General features: G+C 47.2%; 1 protein-coding gene across 4 annotated transcripts; it reads right to left on the bottom strand.

Moving 5' to 3' along the window:
- Positions 1 to 659: 659 nt before the first annotated feature.
- Positions 660 to 26,372, bottom strand: HIPK1 (homeodomain interacting protein kinase 1). Of its 4 annotated transcripts, none has more exons than XM_074893900.1 (16): positions 26,200 to 26,372; positions 24,359 to 25,436; positions 18,871 to 18,994; positions 16,527 to 16,646; positions 15,671 to 15,757; positions 14,651 to 14,835; positions 14,215 to 14,377; positions 13,626 to 13,848; positions 12,649 to 12,770; positions 11,001 to 11,135; positions 8,315 to 8,457; positions 7,966 to 8,148; positions 7,229 to 7,444; positions 6,716 to 6,954; positions 6,206 to 6,342; positions 660 to 5,262 (listed from the first exon to the last, which is right to left on the bottom strand). In XM_074893900.1, the coding sequence occupies exons 2-16, from the start codon at positions 25,432 to 25,434 to the stop codon at positions 4,777 to 4,779; spliced, it is 3,639 nt and encodes a 1,212-aa protein (XP_074750001.1). In that variant the 5' UTR covers positions 25,435 to 25,436; positions 26,200 to 26,372; the 3' UTR covers positions 660 to 4,776. The 4 variants fall into 4 exon arrangements, with proteins under 4 accessions (XP_074750001.1, XP_074750004.1, XP_074750002.1 ...); XM_074893903.1 differs by having other exon boundaries at positions 660 to 4,998; XM_074893901.1 differs by having other exon boundaries at positions 8,315 to 8,454.
- Positions 26,373 to 26,495: the final 123 nt, after the last annotated feature.

Below are 26,495 nucleotides of genomic sequence, written 5' to 3'. Positions count from 1 at the left end.
GGCAGGGGCTTTGGCAGCCGCTTCCTTCTGCAACTGCCCCTGTCAGGGCAGGACAGTCCTGAAGAGCCCTTCAGCAGCAGCCGCCCCCCGCCAGCCCGGCTGGGGGTGACATGCAGACACCGAGGCCTCCTCTGCGCTCCCTGCCCTGTCACAGCCCGGGTCTGTTACAGGTGGTGTGGGAAGGCGAGTGACTCTGCCCAAGGCGCAAGGTCAGAAGGGAGATTAGTTCTGGCAGCTCCCAGCAGCATCTAACGCAATTCAGACCACAGGGGGCAGCTGTACAGCCACCCCCTGTACAGCCACCCCCTGTACAGCCACCCCCCTGTACAGCCACCCCCCTGTACAGCCACCCCCCTGTACAGCCACCTCAGCGTGCCCAGGGCAGCCCAGCGGGATGTGCAAAGTCAAATGCATTTATGACATAAGGCAAGGTGACGGGAAAGTTTTTTTCCACCTGGCCACTCCTGATGGCAGCGTCCCCCGAGCCCTCCGGCAGCCGCAGAGCCCGAGGGGCCCTGGCCCGGCACACGCTGCCTTCGCCCCAGGAGCCGGCTGGGATCTGGCCCCGGATGCAGCGGCACCGGCTGTCAGCAGCCAGGGCTGGGATTTCATCCCGGATATGCCAAAACCCCCTTTAATAGATCAAGTGACCAAATGAATAGAGTACAGAAAATTAACCCTTTTTATTGATGCATTGCAATTGTTCTACATTTTTACCATATTATGTAGAAAATACTTAAAATACAAGCTACTTTGTAAAACCAAAGACAAACATTGAATCCAAAGATAAACTATGTTTTCACAATGGACCCTTTTCCCATATAGTTAGTATTAAATTTTTAAATATCTATTTCTTTTGTTAAAATGATTTTTACATACCCCCTAAGTACATCAGCAATACAAACATAGATCAGTAATTGTCAGAAACTACCTGTATCTAGCGGCTTGTAAAAAGGAAGAGCACAACCATAAAAGAAAGTTAAATTTTACACAGTAACTAGCATATCAAATACATTTAATAAAGTAGGAATTCCATTGCAATATCAAGGATTCAAGCAGAAATACTAACATTACATATAATGTACTGCTACATGTAGTGAGATAGATATATTTCAAGCTGAATCTGAAATCACACATTATATAAAGTTTAGCAACAAACAACCATGTGGACATGCGGCACCATTCAGAAGTTTAAATAAAAAAGAAAGCAGGGCTGTGCCAATCCTGTCATTTAGAAGCAATTTAGTTTCATGTACTAAAAGAAATTGCTGAGTCAGAGGTAAATTACTGCATCCCATCAACTAGGTGCTAAGCAGGAAAGCCTCAGAAGTTGCCTCTGCGGTGGCTATCACAGCTGCGATACGGGTGATAGGAACAACTGATTGAACAGTTCAAGAACCACACAGACAAGTCGAGATGGGACCATGGTAGTCAAATATTCAAAAGGTGAATCCCAAACTAGTTTTAAAAAACCTAAAGGACTCCCATTTCTATTCAGAGATAGCACATTTCTTTACAAAAGATGTGTAGCGGCTCCGACACCGAGGAGAGTCAATTCTTTAACCTAATTGGCAGGCTGGGCGCGCACGGGAAGAAGGGATGTGTCTCCTTAGAGCAGCTACAACGCACTTCAACTGGCCAGCACGTGCCGGGGCCAGGCTGGGACCCGCCACACAGGTGAAGCCAGTGCCAAGACGAGAGTCTGGCCCTGCTGGGGTGGGTTTTTTTTGCTTGGCTCGTGCCGTGTATCACAGAGGGATTTCAGGGTAATCACCAACTCGTTTTAAATGGAGTACGTTTCATTTTACCTACGTCCTTTCCATCTTGTCCTGCTTGCTCCAACACTTTTGGACACTGGGGCAGTGGGAGAGCTGACGCTTTGAGAACACGTTCCACCGGGTTTCATTAGGCAATAGGGACTCTCAAGATAAACGGTCGCTTTAATCTGCTTTTTGGGGGGGAAGCGGGCCAGTCCTCAAAATTAGTAGCAGATTTTCATAGAGGTCTTTTTCTCCTGTTAGGACTTCATGGAAAAACACTTTACTATTGGTGAAACAGGGAATAACGTTTTCCTGAAAGAGAGGAATCGGAGCTTGTTTTGCCTTTCGAGGGAAAGGCACAACTCTGTACCCAAGAGGTATCTCACGGGAAGTACTGAACACAAGCGATGGGATATGGAAAAAAGAAAGGAAGTGCCCACAGTGACAAACAGCATCGTTGACACCAATGATGTGGCACAGCAAGACGGGCTGGTTGTCCGCACACTTACAGGAGTGCTCTGACTAAGAATACACTGAACAACAACGTCGCTAATGCTACCGTCCAGTTCCAAAGTCCTTGATCCCTCTATCGAAAGAGATGCCAAACCTTTAACAGCTCATCAGTTTCAGGCCAGTCCAGACTTTCTTCTATCAATAATGTGGAATTTCAGAAATTACTTTTGCACTTCTTGTCACATACTGGCCAGAGAACTGGCCTCTTTTCCACTGGGACGGAACATAAACTGGGATTCAAGGTTACCAAAACCTCTTATTGCTGCAGTAAGACGACCGCTCAAGCCAGTTTATCACCCATCTGGACAAGATACTTCATCTACGTACTGAGGATGAGAAATAATTCCTAGTACAAGGGACCCAAGAAAACAAAGTGCAGTTTAAAAACTGCACTGATTATCCAAAAGGAGTATTTCCTCTGAACACTAACTAGGGCTACAGCTGACAAACCTTCCCAACAACTCCACATTAGCAGTAGCATTATAAAACTTTTTAATGGTATTATGTGCTTTACAGCAGGCTCTCTTTGGTATAAATAATCTATCACCAAGCTAGCAATATTTTACAAGAAATGTCTGCTATTAACGTGGGGGAAGGTAAGGTCATACTAATCTAATAAAAAGTGATTGCACATATTTAATCACTTCTGCAATATTAGACTAAACATTCCAATGCATTCCCAGCACTACCTTATTCGAAATGCACTGACAGACATCTAACAGTACATGTGCCATTTCAAGGAAAAGCTTTAAGGAAACATCGCTTCACTCCGAACAAAAATGTAGCTTTTTATGAGAGCATTAAAACTGAGAACAATGCACCTATGCAACATACTGCTGTTCTTGCTGTGATAAGCTCAGTGAATTGCTTCAATTCGACGGGGGCTTGCTGGTCCCTCATAAGGCAAGCTCACTGTAAACTCTAGTCACACTACATCATCATTTAAGGCACTACAATAAGGGGACACACCAAACAACTCTTCATCACACATACCTGTGCAAAACAAATCAGAAGGTATCCTTTCCTCTCACGAAGCTCTACTCCTCTCTCAGTGCTACAGTGATGAGCTCTAACCATTGCATTATATCACATACATTCCAACATGAATCAATTCATTTTGGTTTAAATACAAAGGATACATCAACTCCATCCCCAGGAACGTTTAAGAATTAGACAAACACTAAGTACAGAGTTCAAGTATAATCACTACACATTTTGATTACAAAGACAGAACATTTGGGGTTAGCAGGAAGTTTTGCTTGTTATATTTTTCTAATCAATATGTACATATTTCATTTTATGTAAAATATTAAAACACCACCAATACAAAACTTCTAAAATAGTTTTAAATTCAGTAATAAACTTTAAAATCTGGATTTTTTTTCCTTTTTTCTTTTTCTTTCTTTTTTTTTGTGATTCCTACATGCATGTACTGTATACAAGTCTTATTAAGAGCGCTTTAAAGTAGCTGTTGACATATCCAGGAGGATACGCTCACAGGAGTATAAAAAGCTGTACACATCAATACAGTGATGTTTCATTGTATTTCAAATTCAACTCCCTCCTAAATGAATCACGTGAGGAAAAATATTAAGAAAAACAGAAAAGAAAAGCCCTGTGCTTCTGTGAAGGAATCCAGCTCCGTTATAGGGCCAGCATCTAATAAGCTGCAGAAACCAAACTTTAGAGCAAGGCTGTGCTATTCGTTCTCAACTGACGACTACAGCATCCTGACAAAGCTGCTGAGGTGTTACACAGTGAGATCTTGAACACAGTCTGAAAAACTTAGGAGAATTCTGCAGTGAATGCAAAAAAAATTCAGCTGTGTTATGGAGAGACAGAATCTTCAAGAAAACAAGACAGATTTCAGGGTTTACACAGACTCCTGAATAGATAACGTTGCTAGTATGAGGCAGCTGCCTCTACCAGTCCTTAAACAAAGCAGAGAAGTAAACAAAAAACTTTGACAGTAACACATACGGAGATGTAATGGCTTTTGCAGAACCAGCAATTTGTTAGAGACAAAGTGAATCAGAGAACAAATGTTAAAATATTGAACTTGATTTTAAAACTGCCCCAGCAACATAATGAGATAAATGTGCATTACATTTTTAGTGGCAACACGGATTTGTGCAAGCTGCTAAAATATAATCTGCTAGTCTTTTTGTTTAAGTTATACAAGTTAAAAAAGTCATCAGGATCTGTCTTCCAAGACACTGATTTTCTTTCCTCTTTTGATTAGCACAACAGAACAATTTTAAATAAATGTGACCATGAACTTTTTAAAAGCATCTATAAAAAGTAAGTAAAATTTTAAAAACTTAATTAGTGACCCTCGTACTGGTAACAAAGCATGCTGCTCAGCGGCTGAACTCACCGGAGACATTTTTGATACAACCAGACCAGGGAGAAACAAGAACCAGGCAGTCATGACCAGGTCAAGGTTCACCTGAATCCTTCTCCGATCTCTCAGGCCTATTGCAGGACAGTGCTTTGCCAGGAACTACAAGTAGGAGTACTGGTTGATCTTTGTAGGGCTCAGCGGATATCCAGTGTAAATAGCAGATCCTCTGGAAGCACCAATATAGGACTGGGGAGCAAACTGGTGTTGGTACTGGGCAGGCGGCACGTTTGCAGACGTCAGGAGACTGGGACCGACGCTGACGGGGACCTGGTGCACGAGGGTGCCGGGGTGGGCAGCGTAGGCGGCGTGGCGCGAGGAGCCCTGAGGGGAGAAGAGGTGGGCGATGGAGGTGGTGGAGCCCAGCGTGGCAGCAGTGGTCGGGGCGTAAGTGTACACGTGCGGCTGGCTGGAGAGGTGCGCGTTCGCCGTCGCTGCTGCCAGGTGGGGATGCACCGGGCTGCTGTGCTGGAACGTGTAGGGAGCCTGAGAAATAGTTGACGGGAGGGGCGCCACGTACGCTTGCTGCCTACGGGGGACAGCGTTTCCACTCCTCTCCTGTGAGGCCAGCACTGTTGTTTGCTGGTTCTGCAGGGAGAAGAGGTAAATCGGGTTAGCGGCCTCCTCCGGGGAGAGCGCAGGGGCGGAAGGGGAGCGAGGGGGGGCCAACACCAACACCCCTGCGGACCCTCCCTGCCCAGCTCGGTGAAACCCTCCCAGAGCTGAGAAGGGCTACTGTGGCTCCGCCGAGACAAAGGTTACGCTCGTCCTCCCCAATGGGATCAAACCGCCACACCTGGGTACCAGAGCGGGCAGGTCTACGGCTGAGCCAGGCCCCGAGCTCCTCGCTCATCTCTTCTTCTGCACCCCGGCACGCGGCAGCAGGGCCGCCCCATTTGAGCACAACAAAGCCCGTCTTGTCCCCGTGCCAGAAATGAACTGGAGGTGTGACACCTCCTCTCTTCTGAAAGGCCACTGCAGCTCGACTCAAAGATCAAGAGTAGTGACACAAACTGAAGTGAAACCAATCTCTGAAAGTTTCAAGGGAAGTCAGGTGCTAATTGTTAGTTTGAGAGACAAGGTCCAGCCTTCATCTCCTGGTTGGGCCTTTGTGAGATGTAAAAGAGGAAGGTAAAGAACAGAAGAATCTCCTCGTTCTGTTGAGTACCCCCAGTGTGTCTCTAATTCGACAGCTGGACCCCGGTGCCGCTCTCCCACCCGAGTGGCAAGAACGACCCACTGCGAGAGGTGTGACGAGGAGCACCAAGAGAGGATACGGACACAACCACGCTTCCCTCTCCTGCCCTCTGCTACAGGAACAAATTCTTTGCCCTGAGAAACTTCACTATACCCCTACGAGGTTTACCCTACCCTGCACAGCCACGGGACAGAATCAGCTTCAAAGAATTCATGAGATAGCAGCTATCGATCCTCCTGCAGCCAAGCGATTCTCGCTGACACACAGCGTGGTGCTTCTAAAGCAAGTCTAAAGGCTGGTGTTCGAGGTCAGCCCACGCCACAGGGTACCCACCTGGCTGAGATTGAGAGGCTGCACGCCGTTCGTTACCACGCGATGTGAGCGGTACCCGGTGGGTGTTATGCAGCATCCGGACGACTGCCCGCTCACAGAGGCCACTGGCTTGGTCTTACTGGTGCTGCTCAGGATGCCTGAAATATTTCAAAAGCTTAGTTCATTCTTCCCTCTCACAAGCCATGCCCTGTGATAACTAGCTTAGACAGAGACTATTTCTGTAACAGCCTTTTCTTCAATTATGATTTAAAATCTGATTGTACAGGAAATCATCAGGAATTTTTACAGATCTTTCTAAATGTAGGCAAACATATACGAAAGGTAAATCTATCACTGAAACTGAAAACAGACCAAGGCTTGCACTCTCAGGACAGCGGCTGTGAAACCTACAGCTGCTGAAGACCCAATGAAGATAGTCCAAAACTGCGAGGACAAAGCTGTCAGGGACAAGATGGCACCTGAGCCCTGGCAAAAACCACGGAGCGGAGTGACCTGGGAGGGCACACCTACCCGAGGCCTGGGTAGCCACGATGCAGTCATTGAGCTGCGTTTTCAGCGGCGGCACGATGATAGTCCGAGAGCTAGAGCTGTCGGCCGCGCCTCTGGTTGGCAGCTCCAGGGCACCGCCTGTGCTCCTGAGAGAGGAAAGTGGGTCTGTGGCGTAGGGGCTGTTCAGGGAGGAGTCGGAATCTGGGGAGTCGTTAACGGTAACGTAGCTGATGACATTGGATCTCTGCTTCATACCCAAACTGCAGGGGAAAAGAAAAAAAAACAAACGGGAAACATCCTAGCTGTTCCCACAAGATGCAGGAGATCTCCCTCTGGCATCTCATACACCCCCCTCCTTCTCAGAGGAAATTCTGATTAACCGGGGCACAGCAGACACGATGCAGAAGTCTGTGTCTCACGCAGTGCTTCTTTCTCAGCCTAGCCAGCGCTTTGCATGCAGCGTTCTCCCCTCTCCCTGCTGCCTGGGCTGAGCTCAGGACAGATCAACGCTGGCTGCCCAAACGAACTTCCCACCTGGCAGGTTTGTATTTGCTGTCCTCTTCCTCATCAGTGTCGCTGCGAATGGTGATGACGCTGACGGGTGGGCTTGGAGTGTCCGGGATCACGATGGGCTGGTGCTGCTCCTGCACAGGGACGAGCACGTTGGACGAGGAGGAGGTGGAGCGCAGAGGACTGCTCCCGATGAGCGAGTAGACTTGGGAGGGCACAGTCTCTAGAGTGGAGCTGGGCCTGGAGCAAAACCAGAGCAGTGTTCAGCTACGTGTTCGCAGGCTGGGACAAACCAGCACCAGCATTAAGAACAGCCACACACACATGACAGGAAACACCTTGAAGTACACAAAAAGAACCTCAGCGTGGACCCTCACACCGGAGAGCGCCACGGGACGTGTCCCAGAAGGGACTGACGTGCTCAGCGATGCTCTGAGCAGGACGGAGTCACCTGAGCCCTGCCCGAGCCCTGCGCCCCTGGTTCACTCCTGCTGCTGGTACAGTCACGGCACCAACACACCCCGAATGTGCGAGAACCCCCTCTGGCCACCACCCTAAAGCGCTTCCTGCGCTCTCGCTGAGACTGACATTGCTCGTATCGGCGACCAGAGGCTTTTTCCAAGACATCCTCAAAAGCAATTGTAGCACATTAAAGTTACACAGACAATGTCTCTGTGGTCAGGAGACGGTTTTTCAGGCCGTAAAGGCAACCTCCACAAAGGCACCCCGGCTCTCCCTAGCCCTGGGACAGGAATCCTTACTTGGCTGTGCTTGGCGCTGGCTGCTTGTTCTTCTTTGCTGGAACGTTGCTGCTTTGCTGCTGCCGGACCACGTGAGCCACGCCAACGTTCAGCGGCTGCGCGGCCGCCAGCGTCACGTGGTTGGTCAGCAGTGACGGCTGCTGCATGAGGGTGCTATACTGATTTCCATGGGAATGGGCATTCCTGCAGCAGGAAAACAAACAAGCAAACAGACGCAAAGCTCATGACTACACTGCACAAGCAGCACCGAGTCCCTGCGAGATTCTGAGGGGAAGGGAGAAATTGTGTGGGGCGCAGCAGCCCTGCGAGGGCGCGTGTCCCCGGCGCCGCGGAGCCGCGCAGCCCCTACCTCCAGTCAGCCAGCTGCTGGCTGCCGCCCAGCGTCTCCGGGATCACGGCTGCCGGCTGGACAGAGTTGTGCAAAGCAACCCCGGGGAGCTGCTGCCAGGTGGAAGGAAGCAGTATCTGCTGGGTTCCCCCTGGCCAGGCCTGCTGCAAAACAACAAACAGACACACAGGTTCACTAGATTTCGGCTCCTACAGGTGGAGAGAGAGATACTGTTCCAAGCAATAAATGCACTCGCGTAGATTGTTAGCTTGCAGAGATAACAGCACATCATGGCACTTTCTCAAAAGGTCTCAGTACAGCAAGAGAACAAGAAAACCAGGGAAACAAGCTTCCCCGGACACTTTGCTAACCTTTTGTATCACGGATGTCACCTGGGGAAAAGAGTGTTAATAACGTCCTGCAGAAGGCAGCCGGATATGGTACCGCCAGGACTGCTCCTGCACGGGAGTTTACGCACACTGCTCTGCTGAAGGATTCCAAAATATGAAGTCAATTTGGTCCTTTTCTGTTTTTCTGCCTTATAGGGCTCACATTGAGAGAGCTGAGACAGTGTGATTTTTGTGGAAATTCACCCCATTTCAACTACAGAATTTAAGAAAAGCCACATCGGGAGAAACGTTTAGCTACAAGGGAGATACATGAAGATAATTTTCAATTCCTTAATATTATTAATGTTCCTGTCCAAATTGACAAAATGCATTTTTTTTCTGGAAAAAAAACCTCAAACAAAAACCAAAATAAATTTGGCAGTACAATATTTCTATGATTTTGAATATATATGGCTCTCTCTCTTGCAGTTTAAACTGCAAAACCATAAATATCTACTGTTTTAAATAAAATATTTCTGCAAGTAACAAATCCACTTCTTACAAATACCGGTTCCAAACAAGAAGCCTTCAAAGCAGAGAGCTGCTAAAACCTCTGCCAACATAAGCGGAATAATAATAATATTAAAAAAAAAAAAGAGAAATATGTTAAAAGTCACACCATGCGTCTTTCCAAAAGCCAACACCTGCACAAGACAAAGCAGAGAGTTTAATACAGCAAGATATAAATTCCCAATGAGAGGCAGAAATCGGGCCTTCCAAGCGACGAACTGTTTTGACAGAGGAAGGACAAAAATATGCAAAGCTTAGCAAATGGCTAATGCAAACTCAGGGGAAGCAGCAAGGGAGAAGTGTCGGAAGCACTAAAGGTGAGCAAATTCACGCCAAAGGCTCCCAGAATCCAAACAGAAATAGTAAGTCCTCCAGAGAAACTCAGAATCCAGGCTCAGAGTCTGGAGACAGCTGGCTCTGATCTCCACGGCTGTACAGGGGAGTTGAACGTCAAGTCCACTGCACACACACAGGAGAATAGAATTTGCCTGTTGAATCAAAAGCCCAAATACACTTTTGAAAACATCACTAACAACTCACTGATGTCCCAAGCTCTGCTACAGTCACCCCTCGCCGTGTGCAGAGCCCAGACTGCAGCCTTTCAGCAATCACAGGTCAAGAGGAGGAAAGGAGATGCATCCCTGGGTCTGTGTAGCTCAGAGCTGCGACCCAGGAGGACCCCACTCTCCTGCCTGCCCGTCCTCAGCAACAGGGAGCAGTTAACTTGGTTCACAAGGACTCAAATGAGTGGGTTTTAATTTCAGTACAGGTATGACTCGAGCAAACTCCACTTCAGCAGAGCTCTCCCTCTTGGAAGAAAACAACACTCAAACTACCACTTGAAAGCCACAAGAAACAACATGGTTCACATAATGGAACGTGCTTTGAACGACATGTGAGAATACCAGCACTTAAGTGCACCGCAATGTTTTCATAAGCTTCACTGATCTGATTCTGGAGTTTTACAATGACTTCTTTGTGGCACTTGCAAAGTTGTTCTGATGCAGGTGCCAAACGAATACAGAAGAGGACAATTTTGAAAACATACGCTTCTTAAAGGTGTGTTTATTTCCTTCCCCCATCCTTTTAAAAAATTGTTCCAAATAGCCTAAAAGCTAGCTACTGCTGTTTTGGATACTAGAGCTCACCTTTAATTTCAACCAAGAAATACATATGAACTGAAAGTATCTGTGAAGAACAGTATCTTTATCTGGGTGAAGCAAGCTACCTGCGATTGGCTATAAATAACAAAAGGCCAGAAAATTATTGTCAATGTTCAACAGAGGTCAAGAGAAATCGACTGCTAAAGCAATACATTAAAGAATTTGCTATCATTAAGAGATTTTAGCCTGTGCTTAATGACCTGAAACATTTCTACATGCAAAGCAGCTTTACACATGTTGAGAACAAAATATGTAGCTAACTTGCCAAGTAGTTCAAATTCTGGCCATCCAGGTACCTGTAGCAGAGTCAAGCTAAAGACTGATTCCTTTGTACTCGACAATCAAAAGGCAAAGATAGGATAGTAAGCGAAGAACGAGAACAATTATAACTCTTCTATAGCATAGCCTAGAGGAGCTTTATAACACTAGGCTAGTGAAAAGTAATAGTCAATGATCTGGATTCTTTACAGAGCCACACTAAACGTCAGAGTCAGACAGTGCTTCAGCAATGTTGGGGAGGAAAACAACAAGACATTAAGATGTAGCAAGAACACAGCCACAAGATGGCACATGCTTCCATGCCCTCTGCAAGTCTAAGTTAAAACAAAAACTCAGTTAGTGAACACAATCAAGGGAGGCAATTACCAGTACTGCAGCCGTCTGTTCGACTAGCGCCGGCCGGCCGGCTGCGCAGTTCAGAGTAAAGGGCACCGCATACTGCGGCGTGATGGTGGCTACTTGAGGATGAAGAGTTGCTACCATTAGTGGTGTACAGCTTCCCTGAAATGTAGATCAGGCAGTGAGTGAAACACACGTTCTGAGGCAGGATAAGTGGGTTCAGCAAGAGGGCCAGGGAAGGTTTCACCTCACTGGCACTCCATGGTGCTGGAGCAGACTCCAGAACTGTCATGGGCGCAGAGAAACCAACACCCAGACCCTCCGGGCACGCTCCTCTAAGCAATTACGTGTCCCTGAGGGGAACACAAGGAACGGGGGATTTGGGAACAGGATCTCTCCGATGACACAGTTAAAAAGTCACAACGAGACAGTGTCCGGCTATCGGTACTTTACGGGGTCCCAGCGTTACACCAGACACACGGCGCCGGCCGTGACACGACCCACACCCCGGCGGGACACAGCGTTCACCCTCGTACCCCTGAACCACACACACTTGGAAAAAGGTCAACTAAGGGATGTCGTAAAGGCACGGCAAGTCTTTTGTATCAGGGAGGAGCAAAGTTATCTGTGATGAAACTACCAAATCACATATTAGTCCATCAAATGTCCAATAAAACTAGATTCTTAGTGTACAATTTGCACGCCCAGGAAAAGCAGGGTTTGGGTTCAGGTGGGCCTCCTCCAAGTGTATTCTGCTTTTTGGATACCATATAATTAAGCTAAACAAACCGGAGATCGCAGAATGCCACCAAAATTATTTGGACTGAACAATCTAAAAACTCCTCCTCTACAAGTAGGTCAGTAAGTACAATAAACTGCCTGGAGAGTGAAACTAATAAAGTATGTGTTAATGTCAGCAGAAACTAAAACTATGCGAATAAATAAAAAGTGCACTTAGTTATAAAGGCTATTACAATTTTTCAGTGAGTAAAACCTGTGAATCACTGGGCACTCGCTATATATTAAAGCATTACTTTTTGAAAATAAAAATTGTTTTCACTTAGACACATTACTAATCTTTAAAACATAATTTTTTAGAATTATTTGTGAATTTTGCTATCGCATATTGTTTAAACTGCAAACGACAGAAATAGGTATGTCATTGCTACACATCAATTCACACTGACAATGGAACTAACTGAGAAGGATTCAGAAATAATTTCATTGATTTAAGGATGAAATTTTAACATGAGTAATCTGTGTTGCCACTTCTGTTTACTGGGATCTTGCTTCTCACAGAAATGATTTCTTCTAAAGTTTATTGCCAAATTTTTAAAGTATAGGCAAAAACATACCTAGAAGGCAGTATACACTCATGAAAAAATACATCCTGTTTTTAGCAGCTGAAAACTACATATTTATTCACATTATTAAATCCAACTCCTAAAACCAGGGAGGCACATGACACAGAATAGTTGAGACTTTAAATATTCCAGAAAAACAAAACAGGAAAACACTGTCTTAGAAGTGATCTGCATTTATCCTGTCGGGGTATTCTGAGAACCCCCTGCATCCACCCCAGCACCAGAGGGGCAGTCAGGTTCTCCTGGACGGTGGCAGGGGTTGCAGTTAACTCTATGGGGTTTTTCTGGATGATTTTTTTTTTTTTTTTTACCTGCGTGAGAACTCCAGACTGGATCTGCAGTGGCTGTGCTGCAGGTGCCTGCGGTACAATCGGGACAGCATTCTCCATCCTTACTGGGAACCCAGAGTGCTTTGTAGTCGCCTGAAGTCCGGCTGTGGAGGACAAGAATACATCACCGCTAAGCTGCTTTATTATTCTTTGTTTTTTTAGTTTCTTTCCAAGATCAAATTCCTATCAGGTAAGGGCGGAAGACAGGGCCAGATGAAGAGAAAGAAAAGCTGTTCCCATGACAAAAGCACTAAAAGTACCTACTCCTGCAGGCCGTACGCAACACGATGGACACCCAGCCCCCAACAGCTCGGCTCTGCTCAAGCCCAGTCTCGTTTTCAGAAGCACAGGTAACACTGAGATCTAACTCTGTGTTGCTTGAGACTAAGTTCAAAGTTCAAACCTTACGCTATCAGTCCCCATTCCATACACAACCCTCCAGAGTAACACAATCCACGTACAAGCATAAAGGGGGAACTTTCAGGATTAGCAGCCTGTGCTAACCTCGCTTCTTTGCGATCTGCGACAGTCTGTCACTAGGAAAGTACTCAGCTGCATCAGTGACTGAACTGAGACTCCACGACCAGGTATTCACTCCTGACACACAGAACATGGCACCATGCTTTCTTATTTTCAGATAGGCCTGGCTCCTCTGTTCACCTCTTTCTGTGGAATGCTGCTGTGTTCAGTTTGGGGGGAAAAACTGGTTGAGCAACCAGATGGTGACTGCAGCCCAGGCAGGCACCACACTGTCACCACACTGTCACTGTTCCAGCATGACCTGGAAGAGAACCGACCTGTCCACACGTCTGACCCGATTCTGCACTTCGATCTGACGCCAGAGCACGGTGTGACAGGCACAGGGGGTCTCCTGTACTTCCCCGATTTAGTGCAAAGTACCACTTCTCATTTCTACCGAACCGAAACCCCAGTACCACACAAAGGGTTTTTCAGCTTACTTTGGAAAGCGGGGGGACAAACAATGAACGTTTGCTGGAAGGGGTCAGTCTGTGTGCAGATCTGGGTGGTTCCGGGCTGCAAGGAAACACTCTGCTGTGCCACTCCTGCAACCGGCGCTGCAGACGATGGATACAGAGCAGACTGATAGTTCAGCAGCGAGACATCCGAGTTTGCCAGGGAAAGAGTAGCAGCAGCAGTAGAATTGGAAGCCAAGACACTGGCCTAGGAAAAAAAAAAATTTAGAAGTCAGATTTATCACTCATACTTGTTATAAAACAAACGACAGGAACCATCAGCACGATACTATGGAGCAAGCACCAGGAAAAGGTTTCAGGTAACAGGTGTAAGACAACATAGGAGGAAAATCATGAATTGCACCAACTTAAGTTGCTGAACTGACAGGCAAATACGATTGGGTGAAGTAAAGAAACTGCCTTGGCCTGAGTTTTGGAAAATGACATTTCAAGACAAGACTACAAACTCTGGAGAACAATTTAAATATTTTGTGGAACAGGATTTGGCCTGAAGGCACAAAATTAGACCACTCCATTTCTTTGATGAGTATAAAACAGCTAAAAGATGCTGTACCTGATTGTGTACTGTATTGAGCTGGTTGTTAAAGCTCATTGTCAGGTTTGTGCTTGTGTTAGGAGCAACGTGAGTCGTGAACGGGCTCTTAATCTGATTCACTGTATCATACATATTAACCCTTCGCTTGCAGATCTCCATATTCTGAAAGCAAGATTTCACACTGAAACAGAATGACAGAAGGAAAATATCAGATATGTAAAAACAGAGACATGACAGATTCCCAACTTTATGCACATGCCTTTAGGTTTAGGTTCCTTTTTTTTTTTTAACCAACAAAGAATGTCCTAAAACATTCCATTCCTTATACATGCCATTGCTGTTCTCAGATCAGCCAGAAACTGCAGAAAACACCATTGACAGAAAGCAGGAAAGTGCTGTTCTGTGTTTCCAATAAGTCTTCCTGAAACAAAACAAGAAGTCTAAGGAAGCCTACTGATTACTGTGTGGGAAATCCAGTAGATGTGTCATTGTAACAAATGGATGGTTCAAAGTCTTCAGTGGAGTAATTCTCTTATCTGCATCAATTGTCAACATTTTCTTCAACAAATCAATATATTCCCTTCGGTCAGCCTTCTCTGCCAACATGTCAGTCCCTTCTAAGTCTGTAGACATATTCACCTTGAAAATAAAATAAAGAATAGTTCACACAAACATCAAATTAATTGCTACCTAACAATTCAGTAATTTCACATCATGAAGAAATATTTATTAAGCATTCTGCCTCTTAGGCAGCTTAATTTTAGGTACCACAGCGCTAACACACCACCTTTCCCTTGCTCATTCTATAAAAGAAAGTCCAACTGACACATGGAGTTCTCATCTCAACATGAAGTTGGTCTGTTCAATAGGTATCAATCAGGCCTCGTTCTCCACTGCCTGGCAATGCACCCTCATTTTTTGTGGGGGGCTCTAAGGGGCTAGCAAATCAGTATAGCAAGATTCTGCATTCTCTGCACGGATGTAAAGTGATGGCAACAGCTACAAAAGCAACAGAAAATTGAGACCAACATATTTAAGATTCAAGGCCTCATGATATTAAAAACACTCAGATATTCCTTCATTTTGCCTCTGAAAACAAAAGGAAAAAACAGAACGATCTGTAGTTCCTGTCAACTTCTCCGAAGTCCAATCAGAGGCCTAATCCTATAAAGGCATCTGGAGGGGTTCAGCTTTCCAACCACTGCTGGGGGTAACGGGCTGAGCACACTTGCTGCATCTACCGGACCAAGGCCTAAGAAAAAACAAGGAATTTCTAACAGCTTCATAATTAACAATTTGATAGTTTTTAATACAGTGATTTCTGATGCAAGTTGGCACCGAGCAAACCTACACCAGTGTTCTCAACAGCACGTGGAAGCAGACTGCTTCAGCACGGGAGCCCCATTCCTAGAGACCCCAATAACGTATGTAACGAGTACGAGAGTCATCTGCGCGCTGCAGGATCTCCACACACCTGCGCCATATCATCCAAACAGTTGAATATATATTTCCGAGCTTCTTTGGATTTTATTCCTGTCTCCAACTCATGTTCTTCTGGGGTCTACAAAAGAAACCATTTGTTACTATAAACTGAGATATCGCATGCTGATAAAGAAAAAGCAGCAAGGAAAGAGCCGAGCCAGGCGATCTTTCGCCCGCTTTAAGACAAATCACAAACCCGCAAGGCCAAGCCAAACCAGCCATGGGTTCTCATTTCCTCAGCTGGAAAGTTCATTCATTGCACAGCTGAATTTACACAGAATGACTTCATTTCAAGGCTTCATTAGGTAGTGCATTAGCCAGAAGAACTGATGATTTCTGATTTAGGAGGAGAAGAGGCCATAAATATTTTACATCCCTCTTTTACAAAGAAGAAAGGCAAAATCCCCTTCCTTTTGCTGCTCAACTTTAAAGGCAAATCAAGCGTACATCTGATTCCTTCCTGTCCTCTGCCAATACATAAATAGATTTCTGTTAAATTAACAAAGACAATCATGAAATACTCCCTATTTTACTCTTTGTATTGTCAGGAGATGACAACAAGATGACATACTTCACCAAGACTGAGCAGGCCATAATAAGTAACCATTATCTGAATTACTTTAACACCCACTCTTTGCTGGTACTATCGAGCACAGCTGCTATTGTCAGATGAGTACCAGGAGGTCTGTACAGTTTCTGAAACGAAATACACAAACCAGCTAGAGCTGAAGGCACTTCAAATCCAGTCTCCACTCCAAACGTTTCCAGAGCACACTAAAACTAGGTGTGAATTCATATCAAGCCCTCAACGAACAAAACAGAATTGGGAATTAAAAAGGCAGACAAACCTTTAGCCTCCACAGTGGGTATCCCAAATTTGGATCTCTGTTAAAAAACCTGCTTGTTTTCGTTCCCGCACTGAGAAGATACTCCGCTGGAAGGCCTTGAGTTTGCGAAATATAACGAATCTAGGAAAGCAAATTAAAAGAATGAGGACTCCCAATACAAAGAACTCATAGCTAATGGCGGAATTATCAGCAGGTTTGTTCACAGCAAATAGGAGTAGATATTATTCTGTAAATAAAGAATGCCCATGTAACTCAAACTGCAACATTAAAGGAACTACCTCAAGTATCTATAAGGATACTTAACTTTTTCAGTCACATCATCTGCAAAAAGTTCAGGTTTTAAATACATCCTTCTTATTTCATGGAAATATTTTTTGCCCAAGTGCATGTGAGCAGACTGTAAACATTTGAGACATGGATAAAGTAACACCAATGGTCTTTAATATCAGCAATGTAAGAGGTACACATTCGGAGAGAAAAATACCACGGCAGTTACCATGTACGTATATATAATTAGAGGCGTAAGTATCCAAGCAACATTGCTGTGACTGGCTGCATATACTGTAGGCACACGGTTTGAGAATAATGTCACGGCAAAGCTCTCACCGACCAAGAGAGCAAGACTCTACTGCAGTCAGATTCTTACATCCTCAAAAACATTTCATATACGTTACTTTACACGTAACAAATAAATTGGAAAACGCGTCTGAATATTTGTGGTGTTACTGCTAAGACACTGGAAGAGAGCTAACAAATAGAAAGGCTGCTCAAAAGGAAACAAAATAGCAAGTTATGAAAAAACACAATAATAAGCTTTTTAAATATTGCCCAATTGTTAGTGCTATTTGCTCTCAAGACGTACGGGGAGAGATGTGACATCGCCTTTGTTGTGACTCTCCCCTCAAAAGAATCTCTTTAGAAGTTTAAGAAAAAGCCCTGGTAAGACCGATTTATAAAATGAGGACCGGAGACAGAGCGTTAAGGTAACCAGGCTTTGTTGGAATTATCAGTGATAGTCCTTTAGCATGTCTCATTCCTTATCTGCAGCACACTTGCTGTTCCACTGCGCCACAACAGCGGAACGTTGCAGGGCACTGAACCCTGCCACAGCTTGTGATCCCTAAGAATTTATTGACTCACTTTCCATTCACACCAGCGTGGATCTGAAGCGTCTGCAGGTGAGTGTTTTTTGCATCTACACCAATAGTTCAGCTAAGAGTTCTGCTATTTTTATGAGACATAACTCTTGCTTTACAGCCAAAGGGTGTTTAAAAAATAACTGTAAATCCCATCCCAACCCACGAACTCATTCCTGGAGAGTCCTCTCACAAGTTCTGCCTGAGCTTTCATTTCCTGCTGCAGAATCTCAGAAAACATGGAAGCAAGTCGTCCCTAGTTTTCAAGGGCAATTCAGGTATCAGAATCAACCACATGAAGTCACACCTCATGCTGCCTCACACAGGACTGCAAAATCCTGTCTATTAAGCAATGGAAAAAGCACCTCCTCCCCACCCACCTACATGACTAGATAAGCTTCTCAGAACTACACAAAACTCAGGGTGCAAGGAAACCACCATGTCATACCTCAGTTACTTTCTAACTCATTCTGCTCAGTAAGGTACCACTGTGTTTCCTTTGGAAATTTACAGTGCTGGGAAGAGGTAAGACAAGTGTTTTCAAACTTAGTAAGTTTTCATGTATTTTATCACATAAGGAAAACTGTACCAAGCACTGTAACAAGATACCACCATAAAAACCACAGTGGAAAAGTTACCCCCAAAAAACCTCTCACATAGACTTTATGTCCTTTTATAGGCAACTGACTAGCCCAGGTAATAATGCTGAGTATCCACGGAAGGAACTAATTAGTTCAAGATGCCTTTTCAGACTCTTGTATTCCAGAGACAGCTTGGGGCTCACACTTTGCATTAGAAGTGAGGGCTGCTGTAGGTAGAACAGGACAGGAATGATAGGCTTGCTCTGTCTCCGCATGGCAGAGCTGCCCTCATGGTGAAATCACAGAGGGCGTTTCAAGTCAGGACGCACACCTCGCTTCTGTTTTGACAGGAAGGTATTTCAACAGCTTTTGGGCTTGGAAGCCATGGGGTTAACTATAAACTGACTCTATATATTGGATAACTACGTTCAACTCAAAACACACAGAACTCCGTGCTCTCCTGCACAACAGTCAGATAGGCAATGGGAATGTCACAGAGAGAAAATGAACTTGAGATGACAGACAACAGGAGTTTGTACCAGGTGAAATGTGACGGAGGACCCGCTGGGTTTGGAGGGTCCGGACACAGATCACCGTGGTCTCACTTGAACATCCCCACGCTCTCACCTGGTCATACTCGGACGCTCCTGGATACAGAGGCCAGCCCAGGAACAGCTCGGCGATCACACAGCCCAGCGACCACATGTCAATAGCTTCACAGAACGGTAAACCCAGGATGATTTCAGGAGCTCTGTTGGAAGAAAAAAAAAAAAAAGTAGTAAAATCTTTGAAAGTACACGGTTCTTTCCTATAAATTGCTCTGCATAACGCTCCCCCTTCTCTCCTCCAAGCACAAGTAAATCTGTGTGAAACTCTGTGATTCTCTTTAAAGCAGAAGATGTTTCCTCAAGTGGCCCAACAGACCCCGACCTTTTTATCACTTAGTGGCACGGTTGGATTCGTTTTACTGCCCTGGTGCCCCCCAACTCCAAGGTGGCCTCTATGCACCTGTGATATGAAGTTACTCCTTCAGTAACCAGTTCAATTACACCTGACAGTCCGTGTGGTGTGAGGCGTCCCCGAGACCACGCACAGCCGACCCTGATGGAAGAGGGAGGAGAAGTTCTGGCAAACGGTGCTCAGACTTTTGATCAGCTGCAGGTGGAAAGGAACAGCCTCTGCAGAGCCCGAGAAAGGAGCTCTCCAGAGAGCTGCTCGGGTTCTATCAGCAGGTTTTCATACATGGTTTGTTTGAGAGTTTCGAGTTTAAAATGGACGGAGAGAACACAGCTGGAGATTGCGACTGCTCGGCAAGGTTGTGTTACAGGTTTCTGTGCACCGAACCACACCTAATGCAAAATTTACCTGTTTGGCCTAGCCTTTACGAGAAGTGATGAAAAAAACTCAAACTCTGAGCAGGGTTTGCTTCTGCAACAGGTTGGAATTTCAGGGAGATTTCTGTCTGGAACTGACTCATATCACAAAGGGGTGTTTTAGTACAACTCTTCACCTACACACAGTTCTGAAACAAACCGATGCCATTCTGTCAGGCTAAATTCTGGTCACACATTTGCATACAGCATAAAACCCAAGTGCTGCAAAAACCATATGAACTGGTGTGGGAATTTACTCTGGAAAGTACAGGAAACATGAAAACCTCGATCGCTTCATGCATAACTAACACAAGCGCAAAGGAAGACAGAAAAGTCCTAAACTGCAGGCTATTTTCTGGTCGTGGCTCGGGTAGCATGCCCCAGGGCTTGCATGACATTTCTTGTGTTACAGTGTGGCTGTAATACTGTTGTTAAAAAAGGCTCTGAAATCAGTTCTGATCTTTCTACAGAATTCTAAAAACCAGGGCTTGCATAACGTACAGGTGTCAATAGACCTGACACTCACCCTCCTCAACCCGAATGTACCTCCCAACTGTTTGTACACAGCAAGAAGTGACTCTCCAACTAATCACCCTTTGTGTCACGGTGACACAGATACAGCTTCTGGTTTAGGTGACCACGCAATTACCATTAGCCCGTCTCCAAAACAAACACACTCACCCCAGCTGCCCAGGCCCATGGCCCCTGAGAAAGCACAAGATCTACCAAAAAAGACAGAGAGCAGAACCAGCTGTCTGCTGCCATGAGGTCACACCCAGACTCTATCGTTCAGCTTTAAAGCAAGGAGGTTCTATCGTGTCCAAGTCCCACTAAAACGGAGCTGCACAGACCTTTAGTAATCAGAATAATAGATGATTTAAGCTAAGACATCGCGGCAGTCGCTCTACTTGACACTGATCTGTTTCTACCTCCTTGTTTGTCCCTGGCAGTGGTCAACTTGGAAAGGCTTTTCATATGTGAAAATATAAAATGATTACACAAATATCATCTATATCTGATATTTGACTGCTGAATGTCCTGCTAAACATTTGTATTTTAAAGCACTATGCTAGAATAGATCCAACTTTCTGCAGGCAAACAGGTGCAAACGAGAGGAATCCATTTCTGCAGCACTTTGGTCCGCACAAGCAGAGCGAGTGTGATGCAGCCACTCACACGGGATTTTCAGAACCCCGTGTGCCATTATTCTACTAGTCATCATCAACAAACTATTGATCCTCTTGATTACCCTACTTGCACAAGAATTTCCAACTCAGGTATGATCCAGACCTGTCACGTAAGGAATGCTGCATGCACAACTTTCCTTGGTTTGGACTGACAAACTGAACCGTAAGTGGCCTGTGGAATAAGCAGAGCATGCTAATCCTTCATCAGTGCATTAAAAAAATCCCACCAGTTCTAATGGGAAGAGAGATTAGTGGCAAAAAAAGGCTGGATGTGATAGCTTGTTAGTCTTTAACTACACGCCAAAATAGATTTAGGTATTCTGAAACCTCAGTACCAAAACAACAGCAAGTTGAAATCCACATGTTTCGTTCCCTGAAACTAAACAAATGAACTTCTCACAGGCCACCTGATTTCATTCTGATTGCAGGACAGAGCTGGTAAATCAGAATCTCTCCCATCTCCTTTCACACCACTATAATTAGCAGCCTTATGAGATGTGCGCTGGAACAGGACAACAGGCAGAGGTCACTTACATAGCTGGTCTGTCAGAGATTGAAGTGATTTTACAATCTTAAGCTCTTTGAAATAGAAATCAACAACATTCATTCTTTGCACACACGCTTGCCAAACTCTGACTTCCAAAGTTGGCAAATATGCTCAGGCAGTCTCAGAAGACGATTCACAGCAGTAGCGGAAAAATCCGAGACTTTCTTTTAGCATTTCAAAACACCCCATGTTTACACACACGTCTTCAGCCCTCCCCCTCGTGAAGAATGATGGTAACAGGAAGCTTGTACAACTGGAGCTGGTGATGCAGGGACTAGCGTGAGCACCACTCAGGGCTGGATTAGCAGAGTTGGATTTGGCAGCGTGTGCTGCTGCTTCCCAGGCCAACACGACTGGGACAGAAGTAGGTCATGTAGCCCAAAGCAGAGGTAAGAAACAGACACTGCTCCACTCTGCAAAGCTCCCTCAACACTCAGTGCCCCCTTCTCATGGCCCAAACTGGTCGGTCCCTCAGCTCAGGATCTCTGATTTGCCAGGCGCCTCCACACTGACCCTCAGGAAGCACCAGGAGGCAGGGACGTGCCCAAGGCTCCCGTGATGGCTGTACTTACACACAGCACAGGGCACGAGAAACCCCACTCTGAACAGCAGGGAGATCAGTCTGCCCAGGGATTTTACACTTCTGCAAGCTGTCTGCTTCCTTCTGTTGTTTATCCTCTCCGGGGAGGACAAAAGCATCCATACCCTTCTGCACCTGACGTAGCGAGCGCGTACTCCCGGTTTCAGGTCCGGAATTACTGCTAATAGACCTCAGGACTGCCATCGAAACTAGTCTCTGCATACAAGCATGACTGCCAGTTAGTCTGCTCCTAGTCCGTGCCTGGCTTCAGAGCCAAAGAATTCTTCACGGGCACTTCTACTCACACTTTAAGTCAACCATGTCACGGCAGTAAAACCTCCCTTCCTACGCGCCCGTGCAGAGGGACCCTGCCCCAGCCCTAACATGCCTGCACCCACAGCCCACATCCCCACGGAATCCGTGGCTGCAGCACAGAGACCAGTGCAAGTTGTCCAGAAGTACCGTCAGACCCCGGAGCGAGCGGGGCTGTGGGACAAGGTGACCTCCCGCAGCACTGAGCACAATTAATAAAGGAAGGGATTTCCCTTCAGGGTATGCGATCGGAAAATTCACCTTCCGGTACCTGAGTTTGGCTGGTTTAGATGTCTACAGGAGACAGAGGTTACCTAAGTGCCAGTAACAGGTCTTAAAAACAAAAAAAATGAAAACAGAAGTTTAATAGCTGACAAGAGAACCAAATGAAGGATGGGTCTATACTGTTTTATTAAACACAGCACTGAAAAAATTTCCAACTTGGAACTCACGCTAATTTAACGTGAATATGGTTAAAGCAATCCAGTTCTCCCACAATAAGCTGGTTTCTACACCATCTGTGCAAGTCCTTCCATTATGGATTTTAGTAATCACCACCGTCAAACTAATTACATATCCCTAAACATGAGACTTCCACACAACAGCATTCTTAACTCCAGTCAAGCAGACTGTCTTAAACACCATCTAACCTCGGGTTCTTGCCCTTCTGGCAGCGTCAGGGAGGCAGAAGTGGCTTGGAGCAGCTTCCCTCCCAGCAGCCCCTTTAAGATACTTATCACCCCTTGCTGCTTTTGCCTCGGCCTAATCTGTTTTTTGCGATATCAGGAACTGGAAAGCACTATAAGCCTCCCCAGACTGCTGGGCTCGCGTGTTGCGGGTCAGATAGAGCAGATGCTCGATCAGTTGGTAACGCATTTCAGACAGCGAGTGTTTCCAGCGAGCTACGGCGCAGAGAAGACAACTGCATTACGAAAAATAACAATCGATAGTTCAGAATTGGAAAGATTGGCGCCCACGAGCTGAGTGACGATCATGAGGAATGGATTAAGAAAAGTCTGTATCACATGCAAGAACCGGCACAGAAAGCTGGTACTCCGTGTCAGAGGGAGTCAAAAAAAACCCCAAAACAAAGAGGGCAAGAATACAGGGAGTATGAGGAACAAACAGAACAAGCTTACAACAAGCCAGGGCTTTAAACTGAAGCTAGGAGGACGAGAAAGACATCAAACAGGGCAGAGGCACAGGGTGGGGTGGAGTGTCTCGAGTCCTCTGGCTCGTCCCAGCTGGAAGGACTAGATACTAGTTAAGTTTTGCGTCAAGTGAGCTCACATTCCACCAACAGCAGCCCTGACAACACAGCACAGACTTCTTCATGTCCCTTTGATGCCAGAAGTTCTTTCTGCATCCATTTATTGAAGTCTACTGGTACTTCATTGAAATACACACTAGTAACAGAACCAAGCTGGAGGAATAATTGAAAGGAGAAGCACAGCTTGCTTTAGCTACACAGTTTCCAAGATCTAATATTTTTGCCCGTAGTTTATTTTTAATTCTTAGACAGGAGTAGGGTAGAAGCCATTTCTACGTTTTGCTACAGGAAGCTGCGATCTAGCTCATGGCTGTTTTAAAAGAGCTACAGGTCTCACGACAGCGTGACTTACAAGGGTTGACACAGGAAGCCACGTGCTCACAAAGTGGGTTCAGACAAAGATGGCAGCAGAAGAAACAGGGTAAAAAGAACCTGGCATCCTTTTGACTTCTCCCCCTTCTAAATGACCACGGTTAACGGACTGGTTTCAGATCAGGGCAAGCAATCCAAAATGTTACTTGCTGGTAGCACACTGCTTCCCCAGTTTGCTACTTCATACGTCATCACAAACTAGTGACGGGGTGACATCACCTTACTGCACTAATCTGGGGTAAAAGGAAGGCGTTGGACTGCTCCTGATGTCACACTGTCATGGCAGAAGCTCTATTTATTTACACACAAATCTCAGCAGAAATCTCCATGAAACACGCAGACCAGTGGATAGGCTGGTCATTTCCTTTTCCCCCTCAGCCGGGGTGCAACCCACCGGCAGAAGCAGCAAAGCCCCAGCGCTCCGCCGGCATCAGCTCTGCTCTGCCCGCCCGCGAGCCCGGCGCCGCCCCTCACCTGTAGTAGCGCGACTGCAGGTACGTGGAGCAGACAGCCTTGGAGACGTGGCTGGCCGAGCCGAAGTCGATCACCTTCACTCTGTAGGGCTGGCGCGCGGGATCCACCAACATGATGTTTTCTGGTTTCAGATCGGCGTGTATCAGACCCAGGCTCTTTAACTTCATCAAGGCAGTAGCCACTTGCTGCAGAATTGGCCGAATGTATTTCAGGGGCAATGGACTGAACTTATTTTGCTTTAAGAAATCATACAGGTTCTGTTCCAGCATCTCAAATACAAGGCATGTATGATTCTTGTGTTGAAAGCACTCGTAGGAGCGAACAAAGTTATACTCGTCAGCATTCTCACTGCTCAAGCGAGAGAGGATGCTCACCTCTATCTGGCCCTGCCTGGCGTAGGAAGGATGGTTCTTCAGGATTTTGATGGCTACAATCTCCTTTGTGCTACGTTTCCAGCACTTCGCCACCTGCCCAAACGTCCCTCGGCCCAGGAATTCCAAGACCTCATAGCTGTTTGTCATAGAGCACAGGATCTCATGCTGGACCAGCTGGTAATCCCCTTCTCCACTGGAACTGCTGCTTTTAGTGGTTACCGTGGTGGTCGTGGCCGCAGCACCCACCGCAGGTCTGTTTTGCAGCATGAGAGGTGGATGTTCCTCGATTATCTGCACACTACCGTTGCTGTCAACCTCTTCACTTTTCCTTTTTAATCCACATTTTTGGTATGGTTCCAGTAGAGAAACGTTGCTCCTATGAGTTAGGGCCTGGCTGTTCTGGAAGGATGCTGTTGCGCTGCTGCCTGTGCTGTCGGCTGCTGTAACCACGATGTGCTCAACCGAAGGAGCAGGGAGAAGGAGGTTCTGGTCGTAAGCGGGGATGCTGAAATTGGCTACCTGATGAGAGGAGCTTGCTTGCCCTTGAGCTGCTGGGAGGTTTTTGCTGTGGGTATAATACTTGTCGCTACTGCTCTGTCCTGAAACATCCCAGACAGAGGGCTCCACTTTCAGTTTCTTGGCACTGCAGAAGGCACTCGAGGATACTGACGGAGGGGAGAACACCTGCAGCTGTGAGGCCATACCTGAAACGGGAGAGGAGAACGCATCAGGACTGCTCAGTGGCAGCAGGGCGTGAGGGAACAAGATCCTTCAAGTGCACAAGAAACAGAACTACCGGTATTTTTCTAAGCACCACATGGAGCCTACGGCCTAGGAAGGCAACCTTTCAACCGCTCCTCCCCACGGAGCGAGGCTCTCCGGAGGGATTACCGCAGCTTCCCTCGCTGCCGGCAGCAGAAGCAGCAGACAGCCCTTTATTCGGCTGTCTGGAGGGTGCAGGAACGCCAGCGCAAGGGAGAACAGTACTGCGGAGCAGAGGGCAGCACGCGAGTGGGAAGATGCTGAGAAAATTAAGACCGCTCTCCCTCCCGCCCGCCCCCAGGCCTGTTCCCCCCTTAACTGTACAAGGAGTCGAGGGAAGCCTGAACCGGACGAGCCAAGCGTCTGACCGGAGGCCGCTCCGGCGGAGCGCGCCCGGGACAGCGCCTGACGCGCGGAGACGCCGCGACCCGCGGACGATGGTCAGGAACGCGCCGCCGGCCCGAAGGCCAGGCCCCGCCGCGGGCGGGCAGCCGCTGAGCCCCGGGCCCTCCCCGGCCCGGCCCGGCCCTCCCCGCCCGGCGGAAGCCCGCAGCACCGCCCCGCTCGGAGCTGGGGGGGGGGGGGGGGGGGGAGCGGGGGGGGGGGGCGGGCCTCCGCCGCGCGGGCGCCGAGGCTTCCCGAGCCCGCCGGGCCGCGCCGGCCCCCCCCACGCCCCGCCGCCGGGGCCCGCCCGCCCGCACTCACCGCCGGTGGGGGGTTCTCAGCCGCGGGCCGGACCTGCCTGGGGGACACACGGGGGTGCGGAGCCCCGCAGCGGGCGCATCATAGCCCCGCCGCGGCCGCCGGCCCGGCCCGCTCGGCCCGCGCACGCCGGGGGGAGCCCCCAGGCCGCTCCGCCGCCGCCGCCAGGCTCCGCCGCGCCCTCACGGCCCGGCCGGGCTCCCCCCGCCCCGTCCCGCCCCGCTCCGCCGCCGCCCGGGCCCGCCGCCCCCCGCCGCGCTCCCGCCGCTCCGGGCCCCTCGGCCGCTCGCGCCAGACTG

This window comes from Strix uralensis, chromosome 24 (assembly GCF_047716275.1).
Source record: "Strix uralensis isolate ZFMK-TIS-50842 chromosome 24, bStrUra1, whole genome shotgun sequence".
NCBI classification, from domain to species: domain Eukaryota; kingdom Metazoa; phylum Chordata; class Aves; order Strigiformes; family Strigidae; genus Strix; species Strix uralensis.
Note: the sequence above shows the minus strand (reverse complement) of the source record. Positions and strands in the feature narration are given on the sequence as shown.